Genomic DNA, 25,515 nt, shown 5'->3' on the forward strand with positions numbered 1-25,515 from the left:
GTAATTTGCATAATTAAAGGTAGCTAAAGGGAAACAAGAAGAGGTCAGAGGGAGAAGGAGTTAGTGAAAAAGCCCAGATGAAAAAGTGTCAGGGCTGGAACGGGGTAATGTCAAGGGAAAGAGACAGATTCAACTAATGTATTCAAAAACTGATTGTGGGACAGAAAATGGAAGATGTCAAAAGAGACTTCCCAGTTCTGGCCTGAGCAGAGAGTGGGGTCACACACTGAGATGGGGAAACTGAAGAGTAGGGGATCCCTAGTTATGAGTAATTTGCACTTTAAATATACACAAAGAAGAAAGTCTGTGGAATTGTTGGTCACTTGTCAACAAAAATCAGAGAGAATGTCAGTTTACTTCCAGAGTCTGGGCACTCACTGCACGAAGAGCCTCCTGCCAGGGAGCAGCCATGTGTGTTACCTGAGAGTCAGCTGTGGGAAGGTCACTGGTCAGCTGTGAATGCTGCCCAGGCATCACTGGACAATCACAGAAGACAGGAGTAAGCCCATTCTTGACAATACATTCTGAAATGAGTGGAACAGTTTTAACACCCAGATGTCCTTGCATTAGAATTCAGCTTCCTGGAAGGAAGATGGCAGCGGAGTAGGCGGATGCACAGATGCCCAGCTCTCACCACAAAACTGGAATACAAATCAATTTAGAAAAAATAAGCATGAAAAACCAACTCTAAACTGCAAGAGCAGCTCTCAAAAACCAAGGAGCAAAGAAGAAACCACAATCCTGGTAGGGAGCGCCTGAATCTCCTCTGCTTACAGGAACGGAGGAGGGGTTGAGACTGAGAGCCCAGAGAGGATCTCACATAGGGAAAAAAGCAGAAACTACTGCTCACAGCCACTTACCTGGCGACCAGGGAGCAAGGTGTGTTGAAAAGACCAGCTTATCTCCCAAGTGGAAAGGACAGGGAGAGGGACAGACTGTGAGGGGCTAAGGATGCAAGAAACGAACTAAAAAAGCTGACTCATCCATGCTGGAGGTGGCCATAGCTGGGGGAGGGACTGAATCTTTCACAAAACAAAGCTGAATTGCTTCTGGATCAGAGATCTCTGGACATCTATCCAGCTCCAATCAGCGCAACAAGAAACAGCTGAAAACAAGAAGTGGGGAGGAGGAGTCTCCATGGAGATCTGAGATACACCTCCCCCTACTGAAGCTGAGAAAACACCCTGCCCCAGTGAGATTATCTGGCTAAAGAGGCCTTCAGAGTCTCAGGTTAAACCCATCACATTCCTGGATACAGTTTCAAGGAACCCCCCTGCTGAGATCATTAATAAGACTATCACCTGTTAAGAAAACAAACAAATCAAGACTTCAAAGCTGCCCAAATCCGAAAGTGGATTACAGATAACAGCTGATACCAACCCAAGAAGACCTAGAAATAACACAACTGAAAATTGGAGGCAGACAACACCAAGCCTAGACTCAACCAACTCTACAAAAAAAAACACCAAGAGAAGACAAAAAAGTGCAATCCAAATGAAACCACAAGTGACACCTTCAGGAGATGAGCTGAGTGATATGGAAATAATCAAATTTTCAGATGCGGAGTTCAAAATAATGATTGTAAGGATGCTTAGGGATCTTAGAACAACAATGGATGGTCACTATGAACACCTAAATAAAGAAATAGCAAGTAGAAAAAATAATCAGTCGGAGATGACAAATACAATATCAGAAATGAAGACCACAATGGAAGGAATTAAAAACAGGATAGATAGAGCAGAGGATTGAATCGGTGAATTAGAGGACAACTGGAATGAAAGCATGAAAACAGAGAAGAAAAGAGACTCAAAAATCAGAGGAAACCCTTAGAGAGCTCTGTGACAACATGAAGAGAAATAACATCCGCATCATAGGGGTTCCTGAAGAAGAAGAAAAAGAACAAGGAATAGAGATGTTGTTCAATCATATCTTGCTGAAAACTTCCCTAAATTAATGCAAGAGAAACTCTCACAAGTCCAAGAAGCACAGAGGACTCCATTAAAGAGAAACCCAAAGAAACCTACACCAAGACACATCATAATTAAAATACCAAAGCTAAGCGATAAAGAGAAAATATTAAAAGCTGCAAGAGAAAAAAAAGTTATCACCTACAAAGGAGCCCCCATAAGGATGACATCTGACTTCTCAACAGAAATACTTGAGGCCAAAAGGGAATGGCAAGAAATATTCAAAGTAATGCAGAACAAGAACCTACAACCAAGACTACTTTATCCAGCAAGGCTATCGTTTAAAATCGAAGAAAAAATAAAAAGCTTCCCAGACAAAAAACAACTCAAGGAATTCATTACAACCAAACCAATGCTGCAGGAAATGTTAAGGGGCCTGTTGTAAACAGATCAAAGTGGGAAAAGAATATAGCAAAAAAGGAATACACCTTTAAAGAACAAAATGGCAATAAACAACTACATATCAATAATAACCTTAAATGTAAATGGATTAAATGATCCAATCAAAAGACATAGGGTAGCTGCGTGGATAAGAAAACAGAACCCATACATATGTTGTCTACAAGAGACACACCTTAGAACAAAAGACACACATATTGAAGGTAAAAGGATGGGAAAAAACATTTCATGCAAACGGAAATGAAAAAAAGCTGGGGTAGCAATACTTATATCACACAAATTGGACTTTAAAACAAAGGATATAGTAAGAGATAAAGAAGGCCACTACATAATGATAAAGGGAGTAATCCAACAGGAAGATATAACTATTATAAATATCTATGCACCTAATATAGGAGCACCCAAATATATAAAGCAGACTTTGATGGATTTAAAGGGCGAGATCAACAGCAATACTATAATAGTAGGGGATTTCAATACCCCACTAACATCACTAGATAGATCCTCAAGAAAGAAAATTAACAAAGAAACAGCAGACTTATTGGAAACACTAGATCAACTCAATTTAATAGATATCTTCAGAACCTTTCACCCTAGCAGCAGAATATACATTCTTTTCAAGTGCTCATGGTACATTCTCTAGGATAGACCACATGTTAGGGCACAAAACTGCTCTCAACAAATTTAAGAAGACTGAAATCATATCAAGCACTTTTTCCGATCACAACAGCATGAAACTAGAAATGAATCACAATAGAAAAGCTCAAAAATTCTCAAACACATGGAAACTAAATAGCAGGATATTAAATAATGAATGGATTAAGAATGAGATCAAAGAAGAAATAAAAAAATTCCTAGAAACGAATGATAATGAGCATACAACAACTCAAAATTTATGGGACACAGCAAAAGCAGTGCTGAGAGGGAAGTTCATAGCACTACAGGCACACTTTCAGAAGCTAGAAAAAGCTCAAATAAACAACTTAACCCTGCATCTAAAAGAATTAGAAAAAGAACAGCAAGTAAAGCCCAAATATAGTAGAAGGAAGGAAATAATAAAGAGCAGAGCAGAAATAAATGACATAGAGGCTAAAGAAACAATACAGAGGATCAATGAAACTAGGAGCTGGTCCTTTGAAAAGGTAAACAAGACTGATGAACCTTTAAGTAGACTCACCAAGAAAAAGAGAGAGAGGACTCAAATAAATAAAATTAGAAAGGAGAAAGGAGAAATAACAACTGACACAACAGAAATACAAAATATTGTAAGAAAATACTATGAAGAACTGTATGCCAAAAAACTAGACAACCTAGATGAAATGGACAAATTCTTTGAAACATACAATCTTCCAAAAATCAATCTGGAAGAATCAGAAAACCTAAACAGACCAATTACAACAAATGAGATCAAAACACTTATCAAAAAACTCCCAACAAAGAAAAGTCCAGGGCCCGATGGCTTCACAACGGAATTCTACCAAATATTCAAAGAAGAACTAACTCCTATCCTTCTCAAACTATTTCAAAAACTTCAAGAGGAAGGAAGACTTCCAAGCTCCTTTTATGAGGCGAGCATAATCCTGATTCCAAAACCAGGCAAAGACAACACACACACAAAAAATTATAGGCCAATATCTCTGATGAATATAGATGCTAAAATCCTCAACAAAATATTAGCAAACCGGATCCAACAATATATGGCAAAAATCATACACCATGATCAAGTGGGATTTATTCTGGGGAGGCAAGGCTGGTACAATATTCGTAAATCAATCAATGTGATTCATCACATAAACAAAAAGAAGGAGAAAAACCATATGATAATTTCAATTGATGCAGAAAAAAGCATTTGATAAAATCCAGCACCCATTCATGATCAAAACTCTCAGCAAAGTGGGAATACAGGGAACATACCTCAACATGATAAAAAGCCATATATGAGAAACCCACAGCCAACATCATACTCAATGGGCAAAAATTAAAAGCAATACCCTTAAGATCAGGAACAAGGCAGGGGTGCCCACTTTCACCACTCTTATTTAACATGGTCCTGGAAGTCCTAGCCACAGCAATCAGACAAGAAGAAGAAATAAAAGGCATTCAAGTTGGAAAAGAAGAAGTAACACTATCATTATTTGCAGATGGTATGATATTGTATATAGAAAATCCTAAAGTCTCAGTCAAGAAGCTACTGGACCTGATAAATGAATTCAGCAAAGTGGCAGGATATAAATTCAATACTCAGAAATCAGAGGCATTTTTATACACCAACAATGAACAGTCAGAAAGAGAAATTAAGGAAACAATCCCCTTCACAATTACAACCAAAAAAATAAAGTACCTAGGAGTAAACTTAACCAAGGAGACTAAAGACTTGTACTCGGAAAATTACAAAACATTGATAAAATAAATCAAGGAAGATACAAACAAGTGGAAGCATATACCGTGCTCATGGTTAGGAAGAATAAACATCATTAAAATGTCTATATTACCCAAAGCAATCTATAAATTCAATGCAATACCAATTAAAATATCAATGACATACTTCAAAGATATAGACCACGTATTCCAAAAATTTATATGGAACCAAAAGAGAACACGAATAGCCTCAGCAATCTTAAAAAAGAAGAATAAAGTGGGAGGTATCACACTTCCTGATATCAAGTTATACTACAAGGCCATTGTACTCAAAACAGCCTGGTACTGGCATAAGAACAGGCATATAGATCAATGGAACAGAACAGAGAACCCAGAAATAAACCCACAGTTCTATGGACAACTGATATTTGACAAAGGAGGCAAGGAAATACAATGGAGTAAAGACAGCCTCTTTAACAAATGGTGTTGGGAAAATTGGACAGCTACCTGCAAAAAAATGAAACTAGATCACCAGCTTACACCACTCACAAAAATAAACTCAAAATGGATAAAAGACTTAAATGTAGGCCGTGAAACCATAAGCATCTTAGAGGAAAACATAGGCAGTAAGCTCTCGGACATCTCTCGGAGCAATATATTTGCTGATTTATCTCCACGGGGAAGTGAAATAAAAGACAGGATAAACAAATGGGACTATATCAAACTAAAAAGTTTTTGCACATCTAAAGACAACAAGAACAGAATAAAAAGACAAACTACACAATGGGAGAACATATTTGACAATATGTCTGATAAGGGGTTAATAACCAAAATTTATAAAGAACTTGTAAAACTCAACACCAGGAAGACAAACAACCCAATCCAAAAATGGGCAAAAGAGATGAATAGACACTTCTCCAAAGAGGACATACAGATGGCCAATAGGCATATGAAAAAATGCTCAACATCACTAATTATTAGAAAAATGCAAATTAAAACCACAATGAGATATCACCTCACACCAGTCAGAATGGCGCTTATCAACAAAACAACACAGAATAAGTGCTGGCGAGAATGTGGAGAAAAGGGAACCCTCCTGCACTGCTGGTGGGAATGCAGACTGGTGCAGCCACTGTGGAAAACAGTATGGAGATTCCTCAAAAAACTGAAAATCAAACTGCCTTTTGACCCAGCTATCCTACTTTTAGGAATATACCCCAAGGACACCATAGAACGGCTCGAAAAGGAGAAATGCACCCCCATGTTTGTGGCAACATTGTTCACAATAGCGAAGATGTGGAAACAGCCCAAGTGTCTGTCAGAGGACGAGTGGATTAAAAAGCTTTGGTACATATATACTATGGAATACTACTCAGCCATAAGAAATGATGACATCAGATCATTTACAATAACATGGATGGACCTTGATAACATTATACGGAGTGAAATAAGTAAATCAGAAAAAAACTAAGAACTATATGAATGCATACATAGAAGGGACATAAAAATGAGACTCAGAGACATGAACAAGAATGTGATGGCAACAGGGGTGGGGGGTGGGGGGAGAGGGGATGGGGTGCAGAAGGAGACAGGGGTTGGGGGAGGGGAGGGGCACAAAGAAAACCAGATAGAAGGTGACAGAAGGCAATTTAACTTTGTGGGAGAGGTATACAGCACAATCAAATTTCAAAATAATCTAGAGATGTTTTCTCTCAACATATGTACCCTGATTTATCAATGTTACTGCATTAAATTTAATAAATAAATTTAAAAAAAAGAATTCAGCTTCCCTAGTTATTATTAGAAAAATTGTCATCAGATCTGGAACATTTGAAAGATAAATTTTCGGTGGGAAAAAAAAAACATTCTACCTTTCTTTATGTTTCCAATTCCAGGCCATCTTAAATGGCTTCTTGAACGACTTCACACCAGCTGTCAAGCAAACTGCATCCAGCATTGTTGAAGCCTCAGTTGAGATTTATAACAGAATGAGTATTGATCTTCTGCCAACACCAGCCAAGTCCCATTATGTCTTTAACTTAAGGGATTTATCCAAATGTGTGCAAGGTAATGATGGACCCCACATCCTCTGACCTGCACCCTACTTCCCTTTCTACTCCAAATCTCTCAGTACCATCATATGTACACAGATGTCTGTGACTTGCTAGAAATCCCATTACAACTCCCTGTTCAAGTCATCTACCAACACCCACCCTGGCTGTTGACTTCACACTCTTCTCAAACTACCCACACCCCTCCTGTTTCTCCCTTTCAGCTGATGACCTGTCTTCTTAATTCACCAACAAAATAAAAGCAATCACACCAGAGCAGCTTCATCTTACAAATACCTCAGACAGCCTGCATCTGCCTTCCCTCCTGTGGTGGCTGAGATGTCCCTGCTCTTCTCAGCAGCCCCTCTGGCACTGAATCCCAGCCCCTCCTGCCTAGTCAAGAATTCTGCTCTTAAAATTCACGTTTTTCTTCTGCGTCACCAGTGTTGCCTCTTCTATTGAATAACAGCATAAAAACCTGCCACAATACCTCCATCTCAATCTGTGATTCTCCTTAGGCACCTTACCCCGGCTGCTACCTCCACATTTTCTCTGCTCTTCCTAAGAAGACCCTTAAAGAGTGAATGCTCTCACCTCACGGCTCCTTACTTCCTCCACTTCTGCCCGTTAGTGCATTCCAGTTAAGCTCTTATACTCTACACTGCAATGAGCTACTCTTCCCCACCTCTCTATCTTGCCAAATCCATCAGTCACTTCTCAGGTGGAGCCTAACCTCTTCACAATGTTAGGCACAACTCCCCACACCCTCTCTTGAAACCTTCTTCCTCTGAGCAGCTGGGCGCACACTCTCCTGGGTTCCCTCCTCTCTCACTGGCTGCAGCTGCTCAGTCGCCTTTGATAGCTGCTCCCCTTCTTCCCTACCTCAAAATACTGAGATGTCCAGAGCTCTTTCTCAGTCCTTTTTTCTGTCTATACATACTGACTAGGTAATCACAGCCAATTCTGTAGTGTTAAATGCATCTATTCAGAGATGATATTGAATGTCTGCCTCCAGCTTCCCCTCTCCTCTAAACGCCTGATTTGTATATCCAGCTCCCTTCTCAGTGACCTTACTTAGATATCCAGTTGGAATTCTTACACTTGACATGCCTAAATCCTTGCTTTATGTCTCCTTCCAGCGATGTGTTCCCCAACCCAGATAAGGGGACTACCATTAGTTGCTCTGGCCATGAGCCTTGAGCGTCCTTGATCATTCTCATTCCTTGATGATTCCTATCCATTTCATCAACATCCCCAGTGGCTTAACCTTCAGAATATATCCCAAATATAACCATTGCTTACACCCCATCCACTACCACTCTAGCCCAAAATACCATCCTGTGTCACTAGGATTTCTAACAGTAAGAGACTGCTGTATGTCTCTGGTCTCCTGCTTCCAGTCTGCCCACTTACCCCACCTTCAACCCAGCACTGCCCATCACTGCAGTCAGAGGTCTGCCCTGGTCAGACTTCCGAGGCTGCCTCCTTGCCAGCTGCCATGGAAGGGAAGCTGTGTTAGACCTAGATCCAGCAGCCTCCTGCCTTCATTGCCTACAAGTCCCCTCCCGACTGCTGCCACGTCCTGTCCTTGCTGCTCCTGAAATAGGGCTGCCCAGGGGCCTCTACTTAGCTTGTAATGTTCTTACCTCAGATATCCAAATGACTCACTTTCCCTGCGCTAATGTCACCCGCTCCTCTTCCCCTCTCCATCCCTTCGTAGCACTTACTACCTGAAATCATAGCCACGATATTTCTCTGCTTACATGTTCGTGTCTCTGTCTCCCCCAACAGAATGCCAGCCCCATGAGGGCTGTTTGTTCAGTTCATCCATGCCTGGCACTGAATGAATGAATGAATGAATGAATGAATGAGTGAATGAATGAATGAATGCTATAGAGCAGGGGTTGGGAACCTTTGGCTCGCGAGCCAGATGTGGCTCTTTGATGGCTGCATCTGGCTTGCAGACAAATCTTTAATAAAAAAATAATAACATTAAAAATATAAAACATTCTCATGTATTATAATCCACTCATTTCCTACCGCTCATGTTCATGGTTGTGGGTGTCTGGAGCCAATCACAGCTGTCCTCTAGGACAACACCAAATTTTTATTGGATAATGCGTAACGGGTCGTTGTATGGCTCTCACGGAATTACATTTTCAAATATGTGGCATTCATGACTCTCTCAGCAAAAAAGGTTCCCTGCCACAGAGTGCCAGAACTAAAAGAAATCTTTCACACACCTAGACCAAACCCTCACCTTTTTTGTGCACAAGGACATCGACTCTTAGTTGCCCAGTGATCTCTGTTCCCACCCAGTACTGACTCCCTGTCCCTTTCTCTTGTTTCTACGTCAGTCAATATTTTATTCGCAACAAAGATGCAAACAAATTCAAGAATATAAGTATGTTTTAAATATTTATGAAGTAGCATAAGTGAAGACTGTCGAGACCTTCCATGTAAAGCAGTAGTGACTGGGCTCTCTGAAATCCTGCTCCCTTTTCTGTCCTCATCAAAATCTAATTCATTACCAAACACAGATGAGATCTGTTGTATACTAAAAAGGGAGGGAATGAACTCAGAGATACTGGCTGGCAGTAGGAGCTGAGGCTTGGCTTTTAAGAACCCTGACCACCCGTCTGGCCCTCCCTATTGCTCAGCTTTCCCTTATCTTGACCACTCTCATTCTGATGACTCTGCTACTCTTTTTCTTTCCCTGCCTTGTAATCTTCCTCCTTTTTCAAGAGCCCAGGACTCTGGAAGCTAGCACACCATCCTTGCCGCAGGATGATTTAATAACTCGTATTCCTCTTCCGCTAGAGTGTCACCTTCCTCTCTGAGCAGCCTACTCTCGATGAAGCAATTTTTCCTACAAAACACTGGAGCATCACTTTGTTTCTTTAGGAAATAACTTTGGACTCACTTCCTGGTCCTCAGACATTGTCTAATTTAGTCATTTATTTATCATCCTTCCCCGTTGTCTTTTCTATTCCTACTCTTTAGATTATTTTTAAGCCTCAAAATTCAGGATGTATTTTGTCTCCAAATATGATACATCATGAAATATCCAGGAAATCCTAATTTTGAATATCTTTCTCCCTGTCCTCACATTTTTCAAAATGTCTTGGAAATGCCCTTATTTTATCAATTATTAGCTGAAATTAATAAAATCTTTAACCATTTCAAGAAACATATCACACACACACATACACATGGCACACATACAAAGTGAGCAGCAAAAAAACAAACAAACAAAAAACATCTATAGAAATCCCCTGTTGTCTCAAAGCAGCATGAATGGTACTAACTATGCTGAACTATGCTATATGGTGCCTTCCATCAGCTGTGTGTACCAGTGTGCATGGTAGAGATTCCCCAGCCCCTCTGCACACTGTGGGGAGCCCCTGTGAAGGGCCCCTATGGAGAATGAACACTTTCTGGACTTCTATACTTCTTTGCTTTCATTGTAACTTGAAATTATTAGAACCATGTCTGTGATTACAATTTATATTAATACAAAGAGTACTCAGAATAATTTAAACAGAAGCCAGAAGGGCCCAGGGGTATTTGATAAATGGGGAAGAATAAGAGAGGAAATTGATGTTTTGAAAACAGTATAAAGGTCAGGGGAGGAAGAGTTGCTAGATGAATTATATAGAAAAGATGGCAAGCCCCACTTGATGTACTAAAACTGAATGTAGTAATCAGATCAACATTGCTTACACTGTGAAGTCTGGCCACTTCACGTGCTCAGTTAAAGAAACATCACAAAACAAGAAAAAAAATGTTGCCAGGTCCTGTGTCTGTTTCTCTTTCAAACAGTGAAGCCATTATCATTGTATGTGTGTATTCACTGGGAAAGCATTCAATTCTGATAGTGTGGGGACAGAGTTGAACCTAAGGATCTTCTAGTTCATAAAACTAATACTATGTATTCACAAGTGCAGTTTCTCTTCTTTACTTTTCTTAAAAACAGGTATCCTCCAGTGTGATCCAGGAGCAATAAGAGAAGAAATGCAGATATTTAGACTCTTTTGCCATGAATGTCAAAGAGTCTTCCATGATCGCCTGATTAATAATGAAGATAAGCACTATTTCCATGCTATTTTGACAGAAATGTCCAGTAAATATCAATCTTTGTTTAACTGCTTTATTTTTTAGTAAAAAAGCTATTTGGTTTCTATAAAGAAAAATTAAAGTGAGCTGAAATAAGGTAAAACAAAGTGAATTTCAGTCATTTCTAAGTAAAAGGTGGTTTTTTTTGATGACTCAAATATATAAAATATATGAAATTTTATAAAATTCATTGTATTGAAATTTAAGAAGGGTTAATATTTTAAATCCATTATAGATTTTTAAGTAGAGGAGAGGATGTAGGAGAAACAGCATTGTTCTGATAAGATGCCTGGGTATTTCTAAAATATTTTTTATTAATCTGCACTCAATATCTATTATTTAATAAAATGCTTATAAATATGAAATATGCTTAATCTTAAATTTGAGAGATTATCAACCAAACTAAAGTGGTACAGTATTAAACATGGCTTTCTCTGTTTTTTATGCTAATTAAGACTTCTAAGTAAAGTAATAACTAATATTATTCTGTATACTTATATTAAAATAATGCATTCAATCTTATCATATTAAAATTGATTTTATATTTTGATTAGACAAACATTTTGGAATTGCAATTGGCCTAGAATATTTTTTGAAGAAGCCTATCATATTTGGCGATTTCATTAAGGCAAGTATGCTCTAATGACTTGACTACATTTGAAGATAATAATTATATGATTATTACAATTATAAACTTTATAATTTGAAGATTATAAAGTTCAGATTCACATTCTACAAGCACTTTGCACCTGTGAAGATTAAAGAGCTAGACAAGCAGTCAGCACACTATGGCCTCTAGGCCAAATCTGTTCTCTGTGCATTTTTATAAATAAAGTTCTGTAGGAGCACAGCCACACAATTCCATCTGACTGAGTACTATTTATGAAGTTACTTTCTCATTACAAAGCAGAGTGGAGTAGTAGTAACAATAACTATATGGCTTCCAAAACCAAAATGTTTACTGACTCCTTATCTAGTTACATTCATTTTGATAACAGTTTGAATCAGAGATCCATCAGGTGTTCAGTTTGTGAGGTCTGTTCTAACTCAGATCTGGACTCCCCCTCATTATACTGCATGCGCAGCTTCCGCTCACAGGCCTCCCGTAATGGAACCTCGTGAATTAGCAGTGCTGCCCTCCTCATTTCAGAGTGGGTCTGACTAGCTGCAAAATTTCCCTTGTGTTGCCAGTGACATTATTATCAAATGGAGGAATAAAGCAAAGGAAAAGAACAGTTGGACTCTTCTTGTATTACCTACCTGCGTTTTAGTCAGTTTACAAGTGAAAATGCCCAGGGCAGTTGCTAGAGCAAAGAAAAGACATCATCAATAGGTCCGACCGAGGCCCCAGTTCCCGGTAGTTTATACGGCATTTCATCCACAATGATTTATTTAATTAGAAGATTGCTGTGTAAAAACTGCATATAGTTCTGGCATAATTTTTCATAGCCATGACAGTCTGCCATGCAGACTTTTCAACCCATTTAGTTTTTCTGATGTCAACAGCCTAAGGGCAAAATTATAAAACCAGAGTGAGGTATAGTAAGAAAAATTTAAAACCTATTTCTGCTGACCTGTGGTGGCTCAGTGGAAAAAGCGTCGACATGGTACGCTGAGGTTGCTGGTTCAAATCCCTGGGCTTGCCTGGTCAAGGCACATATAGGAAGCAAGTATTACTTGTAGATACTTCCTGCTTCTCCCCCATCTTGCTCTCTCCCCCCCCTCTCCCTCCTCTATCCAAAAATCAATAAATAAAATCTAAAAAAAAAAATTAAAAAAAAATCAAACCTATTTCTGAGCTTCTGTGTGGATTTTCTTGCACACAAAGCTGAAATTCCAGTATACCACTTGAAGAAGTTCAATGAAATGGACTTTGATTTAGCCACCAAAATCTTAGTTTCATTACCCCCACTTCCCTTGTTTTGAAAGCCCTCCTAGCATATATGTAAGCAAATGGTTAAATAGCAGCATAGATAAAATAATGTTCCCTCCTGGGGTCTTAGATTTCTGTATCAGAATTGATTCCACCCATCTTTTCTCCCATAAATCATCTTACAGTTTGGAGCAGATAAGAGTGATCGGATTTATGATGACATGCCTGATATGGAGAAAATCACAAGTGTTCTACAGGACTATCTTGATGATTACAACCTTACACATCCCAAAGAAATAAAGTTGGTTTTATTCCAGGATGCTATAGAACATGTGTCAAGGTACAGTGCTATAAGGTGCCCAAGAATACATTGATCTAATTTGTTTTGTAATAACATGTAAAAATTAAGTTGTGTAAAACTCTTCACATAGATTACAAGATGGATGAAGGTCTGTAACAAATCTTGCTTTAAGTTATTTTTTTTATATATTTTAAATATATATGCATGAACTTTCTTTGGACTCCCTAAGGTTACTATTTTTGTAAACCTTAATAGAGTATTCTGTGTTTGTTTTAAATGTCTTGGACCATTGTAAAAAAAGGGGATCTAAGATGTTCACAGAGATGCACATACAGTATAACAAGGCTGATTATATGCAATGCATGCCTAAAGAAAGAGCAGTTTCAAGATCATAGTAAAACAAGTTATATGCAGGGTCATAGGGTCCATCTGCTTATGAGTCTCTTATCCATTGCAAGTATTGTTTGAGGGACACTTGTGACACCTACATATCCAGTCTGAATATCTACAGTTCTGGAAGCACATATGACTTTTTGAAGTGGCTTGTGTCCTGTTGAACAATTTTTTGTCAAATAACCCTTTGAGGATAAGTCAAAATTTGCTCCTTGTGACCTCTGGTACCTGTGAAACAGTGATGATAATGGCAGTCAGTGAGAATATAAAACCATGACATGAAGGGTCCCACTTAACCGTCATAACTCCTCGCTGCGGCTCAGGACCACAGTCCCTTTTCCCATGAATCTCAGAGGATGTTCCAGAGGCACTGTTGCCCTATAATGAAGTGCTGTAATACCAATGCTTCATTCTTCCATTATCTCTCATGGACCCAGAGGTTCTCTCTTGGGACCTCTTTCATAGTTGTGGTCAGACAGTCCCTGCAGCACCTGGCACACCTCTGCCTCCAGATGGACTGCAGCATGGCCACGTGGGCGTCTCCAGGCTCCTTACATGCTGGCTCAGGGCTCCACAGGCTCGTGCCCCAAGAGGGAGCCAGGCAGAAATGGCCTTTTACAACTTAGCCTTGGCCATCACATAACTTCACTTCCACTGTACTCTGTTAGTCAGCAGAATCACACAGGTCTACCCAGCTTCACAAGACAGGGTCAGAGACTCTCTCTTGATCAAGTCGAAGAGCAAGTGGGACCAGAAATGTCTTGCAGCCATATTGGACAATACGGTGTGCCACAGAGGCCTGAGTAAATGGTCCCAAGTCCTCTCGCAAGTGAGCAGCATGGGGGATAGCATTCAACACCTTGACTAACTCTGCCGTGGGCACCTCCACCCAAACTGGATCTACTCCTTTTTGTAACAGTCTTCCAAATATTTGAAGATCATTTACAGGCTCCTCTTAGCTTTATCTTGCCCATACATAATGATCGATCTCTCATTATTTCCTGGTAGAGATTATTTCCGCCATGCAACATACCGAGCAATGTGTAACTTCTCAATGTTACACTCAAAATGTGATACCCATATTTGATATATTATTCTGTGGAATAAACACTATAAAATGTGAGGACAGGATTTCCCTTGGTTTACAACCACAGCAAGATTTTTTTTTTAATTTTTATTTTATTTATTCATTTTAGAAAGGAGAGAGAGAGGGAGGGAGAGAGAAAGAGAGAGAGAGGAGAGAGATAGAGAGAGAAGGGGGTAGGAGCAGGAAGCATCAACTCCCATATGTGCCTTGACCAGGCAAGCCCAGGGTTTCGAACCGGCGACCTCAGCGTTTCCAGGTCGACGCTTTATCCACTGTGCCACCACAGGTCAGGCCACAGCAAGATTTTGTTTTGTTTTTTTGTTTTTTTAAAGTATTTTTATACTATATTAAAAAAAAACAAAATAAAAAAGGGATTAATCAACATGTATCTTAGCAGTCCTTCCAGAGTCTGTGCCCAGCAGCCTGCAGGCTGGTATCACCTTCTCGGCTCAGCATGCCGTGTGCAGCTCGTGTACTAGTGCCGAAACTCAAACCTGCTCTGCCAAATCCAAGACCCTGAATTTATCCAAATTGTAGAAACATGCTTTCACCACCTGTCCACCAAAATACCTCCCGTTCAGATCAACGACAGCTTTAATTGCTGATTCAACCCTCTCAAATTCTAAAAATATTCGCACTGCTTCATCATCAGGGGCACCAGGAATTTCAAATATCACACATTTTCCAACTTTGCCGTATTTTTCACACTCTTCCTTGGTTTCAACTTCCAAGTCTTCATCTAACTCTCCTGCACCAACCATGTTCCTTAGTAGGACCACTTTAGTAGGACACTTAAGTATTTCAGTTAGTGGATTTTGAATCTAACTTCTTGGCTGCTTCTTTCTCTATGGCTTCACCCACAATGATCTTGCCTCCTCGCTTGCTCGTCTCCTCCACCGACAGCTCTGTACTCAGCCCCTGCTCGTGCTTCCTAAGGCCCTGGCCTTCCCGAAAGCCATACTTCTGCATGATTTTATGTGCTACTGTGCCACTCATGTTGGCGAGGAAGGAGTTGCCAGGGCCTGTTGGAGATCTGGGCCTGTCCTGTTCTTCATAAACAGGGGGAGGGATGGCAGCTTTGGAAGACTGTGAGCGAGGTCTTGAATCTTCTTCATAAGGAAATTCTCGGGGTAACTCTTTGTCTTTCTCTACAAGAGAAGTGGGTGGTGTGATGGCAGCTCCTCCCATACTTCTTTTTCTCCTCTCTCGCTCATAATCCTCATCTTCATCAGAATCTGGATCTGGTCGCCGTGAAAACCCACTAGCTTCATGTCTATCTTTACGCCTCTTTTCTCTCTCTTCTATTTCTTTCTGTCTTTCCAGCTCCCGTTGTCTTTGTCATTCCTCCCTTTGGCACTTCACCACTTTCTCATAATCATTAGGAAACATAGGGTCATATTCATCAGCTAAGGGAATCAAAACTTCTCCTGCAGAAAATCCACTGGGTACTGGATCCTTTAGGCCAGCTGCTACATGAGGTGAGGTGTCCACAATATGCCGGTCATCTGAAGAACCTCCTCGCTTTAGGTCAATTACTGGGGCAAGGACTGTACTTTGTTTTGTTCTCTGGCTCTTTGCTTGAATGAGAGCTGCCTTCTTCACCTGCAGCTGAGACTGAAGAAGTTTAGTTTTTGGACCAACCTTCTGTTTTTGAGTCACTGGTCTCCACTCCTAGGTCATCATACAGGGACATCTTTTCAGTTTAAAGCCGGTCCTGCTGCGGACCAGCGCAGCTCCAAATAACGGTGCGGAATTAAGGAAACACACTTTGTCAGAACAAAACCGATGGGACCGGGAGGACTCCTCAAACTCCCTGGCAGCATCTGAGTGCCTCACAGCCCCAGTTCGCTTTATTATATGGACCTATGCAAATCAAGGACCCTGATACAAAGTTGCACATCAAAGGCTAAGACAGGAACTCTCCCAAGGCAAAAACAGGATACATTAGTGAAATTTACAAACATCTGAAACAAACAGAGTCAGAGGAAGGGTATGTATATTGCTTCCTGCAACCCAAGGAAGGAAGTGGAGTGGGTGCAAACACTCAGCATCAAAGCCAAATATGGAGATGGAGGGGGGAGAACTTAGCCTTTTGCTAAGCCTTGAATCTATAATGGCTTCCTGCCATTAACGGTCCACAACACGGTCCCCCAGGCTGACTCTCCCCATGGGCCGCCGCGGCGCACCAAAGCCAAGAGGCCGCGGAGACGGAGAGCTGGACGCACTCGGCCTAAGCCAGCGGCGGTCGTGCTAGAAGCTGGCGCCAACCCCTTCGTTAAGTCCGTCACAGCAAGATTTTAATGGCTTTGTTTTCTCCCCTTGTCAACTACATTTTAATATTGGACCTTGTTAAGATTGATAGTTAAATCCTCAGGGATTTTTTACATGGTTTATATTTTTATATATAAACAAACCATATTTCTGCTACTTAATTAATTCAAGAATTTATGTTTGTCATACCTCATGTGAAACAATAGTTTATCACTAGGTTGTCAACACACCACTTGCTTCTAATCTGTTCCCTTCCAACATATCCACAGCTATTTCCTAACAGCTTTGATGCCGGAGCTGAGGCAGACCCTGAACTGAGAAGGGAAAGCATAATGGCAGAAACTGGTCGGAGAAACTTCCCGGAGAGTAGACCGATGATAGGCAGAGTCCACTGAATTGTATTTATAATCCTTCTTACATTTGTGAAAGGGAATGACCAGGCCATTCAAAGTTTGCTTAAAATATTACAGGAGAAAATTAAAAACCATTTGCCTAGGGGGGAGATTTGGTTTTCAGATACCCAAAGCTCTGCTATGTGAATGAAGAGGCAGACGTGTTCTCTATTTTTTTAGGATCAGGAGTTAGGAATGTGTCATAAGTAAGAGCTTTTAAACACTCACTGCTGATTAGCAATGGGAAGCACTTTGTTATAAACATGAGTTTTAGGGGATGATTACTAAATATCCAATAATTTAGCAGACACTACATTTATATTTGTTGATAACATTTTATTTCCCCTACACACACACACCCCACAGAGGATAACTGGATAAAAAGCCTTTCCAACTGAGAAAAAAAAATTTTTTTTACTTGAGGCCTGTGCTTTCAAAGAACACTTTGCACCAGGCCATTTACACATTACATGCCCTAAAGTTGTCACCACGTTACAAGGTGATAGAATGACCTCTCTATTAAAATATAAGGCATTCCTTAGGAGAGCCATCTTCTCCTACAGTAGAGAAAATGTAACTTTGGAAGACTCTTAAGGGGGGGAGTGTTCTATCCACCCGTATACGTAGGTGGACAGAAAAAATTAAACTGGGAAGCAGAATGGACAAATCGCTTGTTTCAGTAATCTCAGATGGAAATAACAAACTAATATTATGTAAATGAAACAAGCAAAGAGTAACATAAAGTACAAGATTTTAATAATATTCAGTCTTTCATCCAAGGCAGACACTAGTGCTTTGTGGAGAACAAAACAAAACTTTGTTGCATGTCTATTCCACCATCAATTTATACTCATAAAGACAGCTGAAGAGAAATGAGCAAACAGATGACCTGAAGTATCTTCCATGAGATGTACATTGCGATGAGCAATGAAAATGGTGTCTGTGAGCTACTTTAGGGAGGTGGTAGCCAAGGATACAAAGGCTTTTGTAGAGAGCCAGATGGTAAATGTTTTAGGCTCTGCAGGTCATGAAATACCTGTTGCAATTTCTCAACTCTCATTCTAACACAAATCAGCCACCTTCAGTAAGTGAATGCGCATGGCTGTGTTCCAGTAAAACTGTATCAATGGACACTAATATTAAAATGTCATATATTTTCACATATCATATTCAATGCTGATTTTCACATATCATAAAATACTACTTATTTATTTTTTTTTGTCAACCATTTAAAAATCTAAAAATTAGCCCTGGCCGGAAAGCTCAGTTGGTTAGAGCATCAACCCAAAGCACAGACGGTGCCGGTTCGATCCCCAGTCAGGGCACATACAGGAACAGATTGATGTTTCTCTCTCTCTCTCTCTCTCTCTCTCTCTCTTTCTCCCCCTTCCAGTATCTCTAAAATCAATATATATAAAATTTTTTTAAAAAATCTAAAAACAGCCATTGTTCACTGACACCTGTTCTAAACAAAACAATGTCATCTAGGCAGCCAGTGAGAGAGAGAGTAGGCGACTGACGGGCAGGAGGGTGTGAAACTAGAGAAGACACATTTGAATGTTTGATTCTTAGTTTAGAAGATCCTGAATAATGACCTAGGACTCTGTTCCCTGTCCTGGAGGAGCACTTTCTAGTGAGTCCTTATATAGACTCCCCATTCTGTGCTCAAACTATGCTACTCCTACCCCATCCCCTGCTATCAAAGGTGGTGGCTCATAGAACTATTTATCAATGTTCTCTGATTCAGTTTTTAAGGTCTCTAGAAGTTGATTACTTCAATATAGATGATTCGGTAAAAGTATACTTTTAGAATAAGGAATGACATGTTTGTCTCCTTTTATATAAATATAATTTTATTTATAAAAATTCACATTACCAAGATCTTTTTAATGATATAACTGTTGCATACAGAAGATGTCTTTACATTTTCTACAAGGGAGAAATATATCTACTTTGTTTTCTTTTAAAAATAGTGATTACTTTTCTAATTTAAATATACTCATTACAGAAAATTTAGAAAAACTGTATTTAGAATTCCACCTCCTCACCCAGAGACAACCACTGTTAAAATTGTATGATGCCGGCCAGGGCACACAGGAGAGGCGCCCATCTGCTTCTCCACCCCTCCCCCTCTCCTTCCTCTCTGTCTCTCTCTTCCCCTCCCGCAGCCGAGGCTCCATTGGAGCAAAGATGGCCCGGGCGCTGGGGATGGCTCCTTGGAATATAGATTTGTACTGTATATATGTTTACATATATGAAATAAATGCAAGTATGTATAAATACATATACCTACACACACATATTTTATTTTATTTTATAATTATTTATTTTCTAGAAAATATTTAGTGTTTTGACTCTCCTCTTTGTTTTGTTTTGTTTTGTTTTGTCCCTGACCCTCAGTGACATCTTCAGATCTGTGGGCTCAGCTCTGATCTTTTTTGTCTTGTTTCAATCATTGTTGTAACAGTTCTATCCCCTCTTGTCTCTCCTGCAATTCCTACTGTGTGGCCACTGGGATCTCATGCATCTCTTGCAGATCTATCCTCCTTATCTTATATTTCCTCTTGTCATTTTAGTATCATTGTCTTTTTTCTCTGAGTTCTGGGTAAATTCATCGAGTCTGTTTTCTACTTTCCCTATTCAGTTTTCTACGGTATCCCTTTACGAGGTCCATCTTCAGCTGAGGTTTTCAGTTTGGTAGTCACATTTTTTTCAACAGTATTTTTTCTGAACTGGGATTTACCCTTTCTGAATACTCACTTTAATATTATGGTTGCAATGCTTTTTCAATTCTGATTGTTAACATGAATCAGAAAACTTTTATAATTTTGGTAATATAGTAAATCCATTTTATATTTTTTCTGTTGCTCTCTCCTGAACTGAAGTGTCTTTTCCGACCTAGGTTAAATGATTTTTATCCTTGCTTGTCCCTATAAATGGAGGTCTGGGCTTGTCAATATAATAGTTAAGATAAGCAGTGGCCTAGATTAGCCAGGGTCCTGACAAATTCCTTCACATCTTGAAGAAGGGGAAAAAAGATTTTACTGTATTCTACATCTGCACCCAGGCCAACTAACAGCCTATTGCAGGGGTTGGGAACCTATGGCTCGTGAGCTAGATGTGGCTTTTTTGATGGCTGCATCTCACTTGCAGACAAATCTTTAATAAAAAAAATAATAACGTTAAAAATATAAAACATTCTCATGTATTACAATCCATTCATATTACTACTCATATTCATGGTTGTGGGTGGCTGGAGCCAATCACAGCTGTCCTCCAGGACAGCACCAAATTTTTATTGGATAATGTATAACGTACACTGGTCGCTGTATGGCTCTCAGGGAATTACATTTTCAAATATGTGGTGTTCATGGCTCTCTCAGCCAGAAAGGTTCCCGACCCCTGGCCTATTGGAAATGGAGGAGAGATGGCTATAAGGAACCCAGCAGTACTTCTCACACTCACCCTCTCTTCCCCATGGTCTTTTGCTCAGGGATGACACTCGGTTGGCCACCAGACTTCCATAGTGTGGCGGACCCTCTGAGAAGAAGCCACATCTGTACACTTGAAATAAATCTTTCTCTGCTTTGCTTCCTACAGAATTGCCCGCATGATTCGTCAGGAAAGAGGCAACGCCCTGCTCGTCGGGGTAGGAGGCACCGGCAAACAGTCTCTCACCAGACTTGCTGCTCACATATGTGGTTACAAATGTTTGCAGATTGAACTGAGTCGGGGGTATAATTATGAAAGTTTTCATGAAGACCTGAGGAAGCTGTACAAACTGGCTGGTATTGAAGACAGGAATATGGTTTTCCTCTTCACAGACACACAGGTACACACTTCAGTAACCAAAGTGTAAGAACAAGAGAACATGATGTTACAGCCATGTATGTAATTTATATGATGCAGTTCAGGGACTTGTTCCCTCTGATAATCAATTTCTTGAATCTTGAAAAAGACTTTTAGGCCCTGGCCGGTGGCTCAGTGGATAGAGTGTCAGCCCAGTGTACAGACATCCCAGGTTCAATTCCCAGTCAGGGCACACAGGAGAAGCACCCATCTGCTTCTCAACCCCTCACTCTCCCCTACTCCCCTCCCCCCCCACCTCTCTCTCTCTCTCTCTCTCTCTCTCTCTCTCTCTCTCTCTCTTTCTCTTCCCCTCACACAGCCATGGCTCAATTGGTTCAAGTGCACTGGCTTCAGGCACTGAGGAGCTGCTGCCTCAGGCACTACAAATAGTTCAATTGCAAGCACAGCCCCAGGTAAGCAGAGAGTTGGCCCCAGACGGGGTTGCTGGGTGGATCCTGGTCAGGGCTCATGCAGGAGTCTGCCTTTCTATCTCCCCTCCTCTCACTTGGAAAAGAAAAAGAAAGAATCACAAGAGGAAGGAAAAGGAAAAATCAGTGTACTACTATGTTAGAATATTAAGAATCTAATTTTTAAGATCATCTTCTCTTAAAGATAAAACTAGCTGAACCTGAATTTGAATTAAATATTTGCTTTATAATTTACATGTAATAAATGTGAAATGGTTGAATGATTTATAACAATCACTCTGCTTTCTTCTACAGATTGTAGTGGAAGAGTTCCTAGAAGATATAAACAACATCTTGAACTCAGGTGAAGTGCCTAATTTATTTGAAAAGGATGAACTGGAGCAGGTTTTAGCAGCCACAAGACCAAAAGCAAAAGAAGTCGGAATTTCTGAGGGGAATAGGGATGAGGTAGGACATGTGAGAATGGTTATATACAGTTTTGTAAAACAGAAAGTTGTTTTAGCCTTTTTTATTATTATTATTCTTTTTTTTTTTTTTTTTTGCATTTTTCTGAAGCTGGAAACAGGGAGAGACAGTCAGACAGACTCCCGCATGCGCCCGACTAGGATCCACCTGGCACGCCCACCATGGGGCCACGCTCTGCCCACCAGGGGGCGATGCTCTGCCCATCCTGGGCGTCGCCATGTTGCGACCAGAGCCACTCTAGCGCCTGGGGCAGAGGCCAAGGAGCCATCCCCAGCACCCGGGCCATCTTTGCTCCAATGGAGCCTTGGCTGCGGGAGGGGAAGAGAGAGACAGAGAGGAAGGCGCGGCGGAGGGGTGGAGAAGCAAATGGGCGCTTCTCCTGTGTGCCCTGGCCGGGAATCAAACCTGGGTCCTCCACACGCTAGGCTGATGCTCTACCGCTGAGCCAACCGGCCAGGGCTGTTTTAGCCTTTTTTTAAATGGCCCACAACTCTCCTTAAGGAGTCTGTGCATAGAATTTCTTTTTCAGTTAATTGGTTTCCTTTGAATTCTTGATGTTTGATTTCCTGTATTCAAAGCATTGGTCCACCAGACTCCCAGAGAAGTCCATGGAAAGCAGAAACCCTAGTCCCCATGAAGGTCATAGTCTTATCCAAACTGAAGGGCATCTCTTATCCTTATTCAAATATTCATTTATTTCACATGCCCTCTGTGACCTGCCTGAGGAGTCCAGTACTTTGACTCCCTTGCTTATCAGCAAGGTGATGGCACAACTAAAACAAATGTGTGTTCTCTCTCACCCCTCTCTCTCTCAACACAGCTGCTGCCCCCTTCCGTTCTCCACACCTGTGCTGGTTTCCTGATGCTGCTATTTGTCTATCCCACTCCTTTTTCTTTCTGCACCTTCTTTAATTCGATGGCCACTCTTCCTCATGTCTTCTGGGTCCTTTCATGAGAATTTCCTCTACTGCTAGGTCAGGGCTTTTAGGTACAGACAGCAGGATCTATTTGAGCTAGTAAGCAGAAACAGCTTTATTCAAGGGGCACAATCATCAGGAGGGCCAAAGACAGGGTTTCCAGGCTGAGTTTCTTGGAATGAATATGAAATGTACGTTGTCAAAGTCAGTGGTCAAGGGAGCTGCTGCCCCTGCCACACCATTCCAGCTGAGCCAGGAAGCCACTAAACCAGTCAGCGTGCTGCTGCCTCAGCTGCCGGCTCCGAAGCCACACGTCCTTCCCCTGATCAGGAAGCAGCTGAGATAGGAGCTCTGGAAATTTGAAATGAGCCCCTGTACACAGAGAGCAAGGAGAGACTGCAGAAGGAGGGAGAACACTCCAGATTGGCAGGTGGCCTGTTTAATAAGCAAGGGAACTTACATACAAGGCTTTTCTCTGGAGCAGCTGAAAGATGAGTAGATCGCCACACCAGCTCACCAGAATCTTCAAAGTTCACAGAGGCCTTAACTGGGTTCAGTCAAATATATTGTCAAAATAGTCTGAACACACATTACTCTCTCAAGACTTTGTCCTTGAAACAGCTCCCACTGTGGGTACAGGGGGCAGAACATACTAAGGACAGGGGTAGGGGTCCAGCTGATGAGTCAGCCAGCAGACACATCCTCTCAACGACTTCCTCCAATAGGAGCCACATCTGGAGATAGTGGCTCCAGGTCTCTGCCACTTCTGCCAGGTTCTGCACTTGCAAAAACTGTTGCCCTGTGCCCGCTCTCCTGCAATGGTCTTTTAGCCCAGAGCAAAACCTTCTATGACTATCTCTCTCCACTTATTCAAAGGGTCTCCCTAAATGCACTAGTAGGGAGACCTTCCTCACATCCAGAACCTGGGGTTCAAAGGATTCTGCAAAACATCATTTTTAGTCTTCCCAGACTGCATAAGAGAAAGGGAGTAGAATGGATGCTTAACAAAAAAGCTCACACGTTTATTTCACTAACATTTCTAATTGATACTGGTAGACACACGTTCATTAGCCAGCACTTATTTTCATTGTTGCTCCACCCTATTTCAAATTGAAAAATTATCTCTCTCTTTTTTTTTGGTCAGGTGTTTCAATATTTTATTAGCAGAATCCGTCAGAAGCTGCACATTGTTCTCTGTATGAGCCCCGTCGGGGAGGCCTTCCGGTCCCGGTGCCGGATGTTTCCGTCCCTTGTGAACTGCTGCACCATCGACTGGTTTGTCCAGGTAGGTGGCTTCCTTGGTTATCTCTCTGAGAAGCTGGACTTGCTTGATGTTAAAGGAGAGCTTTAAAGCCCTCTAGGAATTTAGTCAAATGCAAGGGATGACAATGACAATTATCAAACAAAGGCAAAACAATTTATAAAGGAAGAGGAGACTATTGAATTTAGCAATCTAGACATTAACAACGATTTTGACAAGAGCTGTTTCAGTGGAGTGATGGGAGATAAGGTTCAAAAAGAAAGAGGAAAAAGGAATGAGAGATCTGTGGTCTCAGTTACCCAGCGTCAACCTCTGTCCAAAAATATTAAATGGAAAATTCCAGAAGTAAATTATTTGTAAGTTTTAAATTGCCTGCCATTCTGAGTAGCGTGATGAAATCTTACACCATCCTGCTCTGTCCTTCCCAGGATGTGAATCGTCCCTTTGTCCGGCATCTCTACACTGTGTACCCCACCCACCCATTAGTCACTTAGTAGTTGTCTCAGGTATCAGACCTACTGTCATGGTATCATGGTGCTTTTGTTCAAGTCACCCTTATTTTATTTAATAATGGCCCCAAATCACAATAGTGGTGATACTGGCAGTTCAGAATGCCAAAGAAGAACCATTAAAGTGCTTCCTTGAAGTGAAAGGTATGTGTGTTTAAGGGAAAAAAACATAGTATGTACAGGGTCCAGTACAGTTCACAGTTTTAGGCATCCATGGGGCCTTAGAAGGTATTCCCTATGGATAAGGGGGACTACTGCTACCTCTTTCAAGAAGTTTTGCCCCAAAGGAACACCAGGAGATGGGTAATAGCTGGGGGGGTGTGATGAGGAGAAAGTGAGAAACACAAACAGCACATGTGTGTGCTGATGGGAATGATCCAGAAAAAAGAAACATGTTGATGGTGCAGCCGACAGAGCTAAGCATTGCAGGACCAACGTCAATGAGCAGACAGGAGGGATGGAATCGAGTCGTTAGTGAAGGGGCTGACTTGGACATGGAGCAGGCACAACTTAGCCCAGAGCACCAGGAAGGAAGGCAGAGAATATGGGCGCAGATGCAGGTAGATGGGAAGATGTGTGGGTGGGAGCCCACGAAGTTCCCTTTCATTGTTGCTTTTATGTGTGTGCGTGTGTGTTTCTGTGAGTGATGTGGGAAGCAAGGTCCTCAGCTGATAATGAAGAGGAGAGAGAAAGTGTTAACAGTCTGAGAACATGGTATAGAGTGTAAATAGTCCCTTAGGAGAGGACATTAAAGATGCATTCGAAAATGTAGAAGCATTTCGAATGCTTCACTCAGAACCCGCTCCAGCTAGTTGCCATGAATTTAAAGTGAGGCCAGTCAGCATGGTTGTGTTTCACTCTGGCCGTGCACAGCCTCA

At 41.0% G+C, this 25,515-nt stretch overlaps 1 protein-coding gene and 1 pseudogene across 1 annotated transcript in view; one reads left to right on the top strand and one right to left on the bottom strand.

Moving 5' to 3' along the window:
• The window catches only part of DNAH6 (dynein axonemal heavy chain 6), a 319,440-nt gene that overhangs the window by 155,582 nt on the left and 138,343 nt on the right, over positions 1–25,515 (top strand). Inside the window, exons 42-48 of the mRNA XM_066267533.1 lie at positions 6,620–6,791; positions 10,752–10,898; positions 11,446–11,519; positions 12,950–13,104; positions 20,809–21,040; positions 21,780–21,932; positions 24,012–24,152. Of these exons, the coding sequence (XP_066123630.1) occupies positions 6,620–6,791; positions 10,752–10,898; positions 11,446–11,519; positions 12,950–13,104; positions 20,809–21,040; positions 21,780–21,932; positions 24,012–24,152 (1,074 nt within the window). The remainder of the gene's footprint in view (positions 1–6,619; positions 6,792–10,751; positions 10,899–11,445; positions 11,520–12,949; positions 13,105–20,808; positions 21,041–21,779; positions 21,933–24,011; positions 24,153–25,515) is intronic.
• Positions 14,923–16,255, bottom strand: LOC136328799 (splicing factor 45 pseudogene; annotated as a pseudogene).

The sequence above is a fragment of the Saccopteryx bilineata genome, chromosome 3 (genome assembly GCF_036850765.1).
Source record: "Saccopteryx bilineata isolate mSacBil1 chromosome 3, mSacBil1_pri_phased_curated, whole genome shotgun sequence".
NCBI classification, from domain to species: domain Eukaryota; kingdom Metazoa; phylum Chordata; class Mammalia; order Chiroptera; family Emballonuridae; genus Saccopteryx; species Saccopteryx bilineata.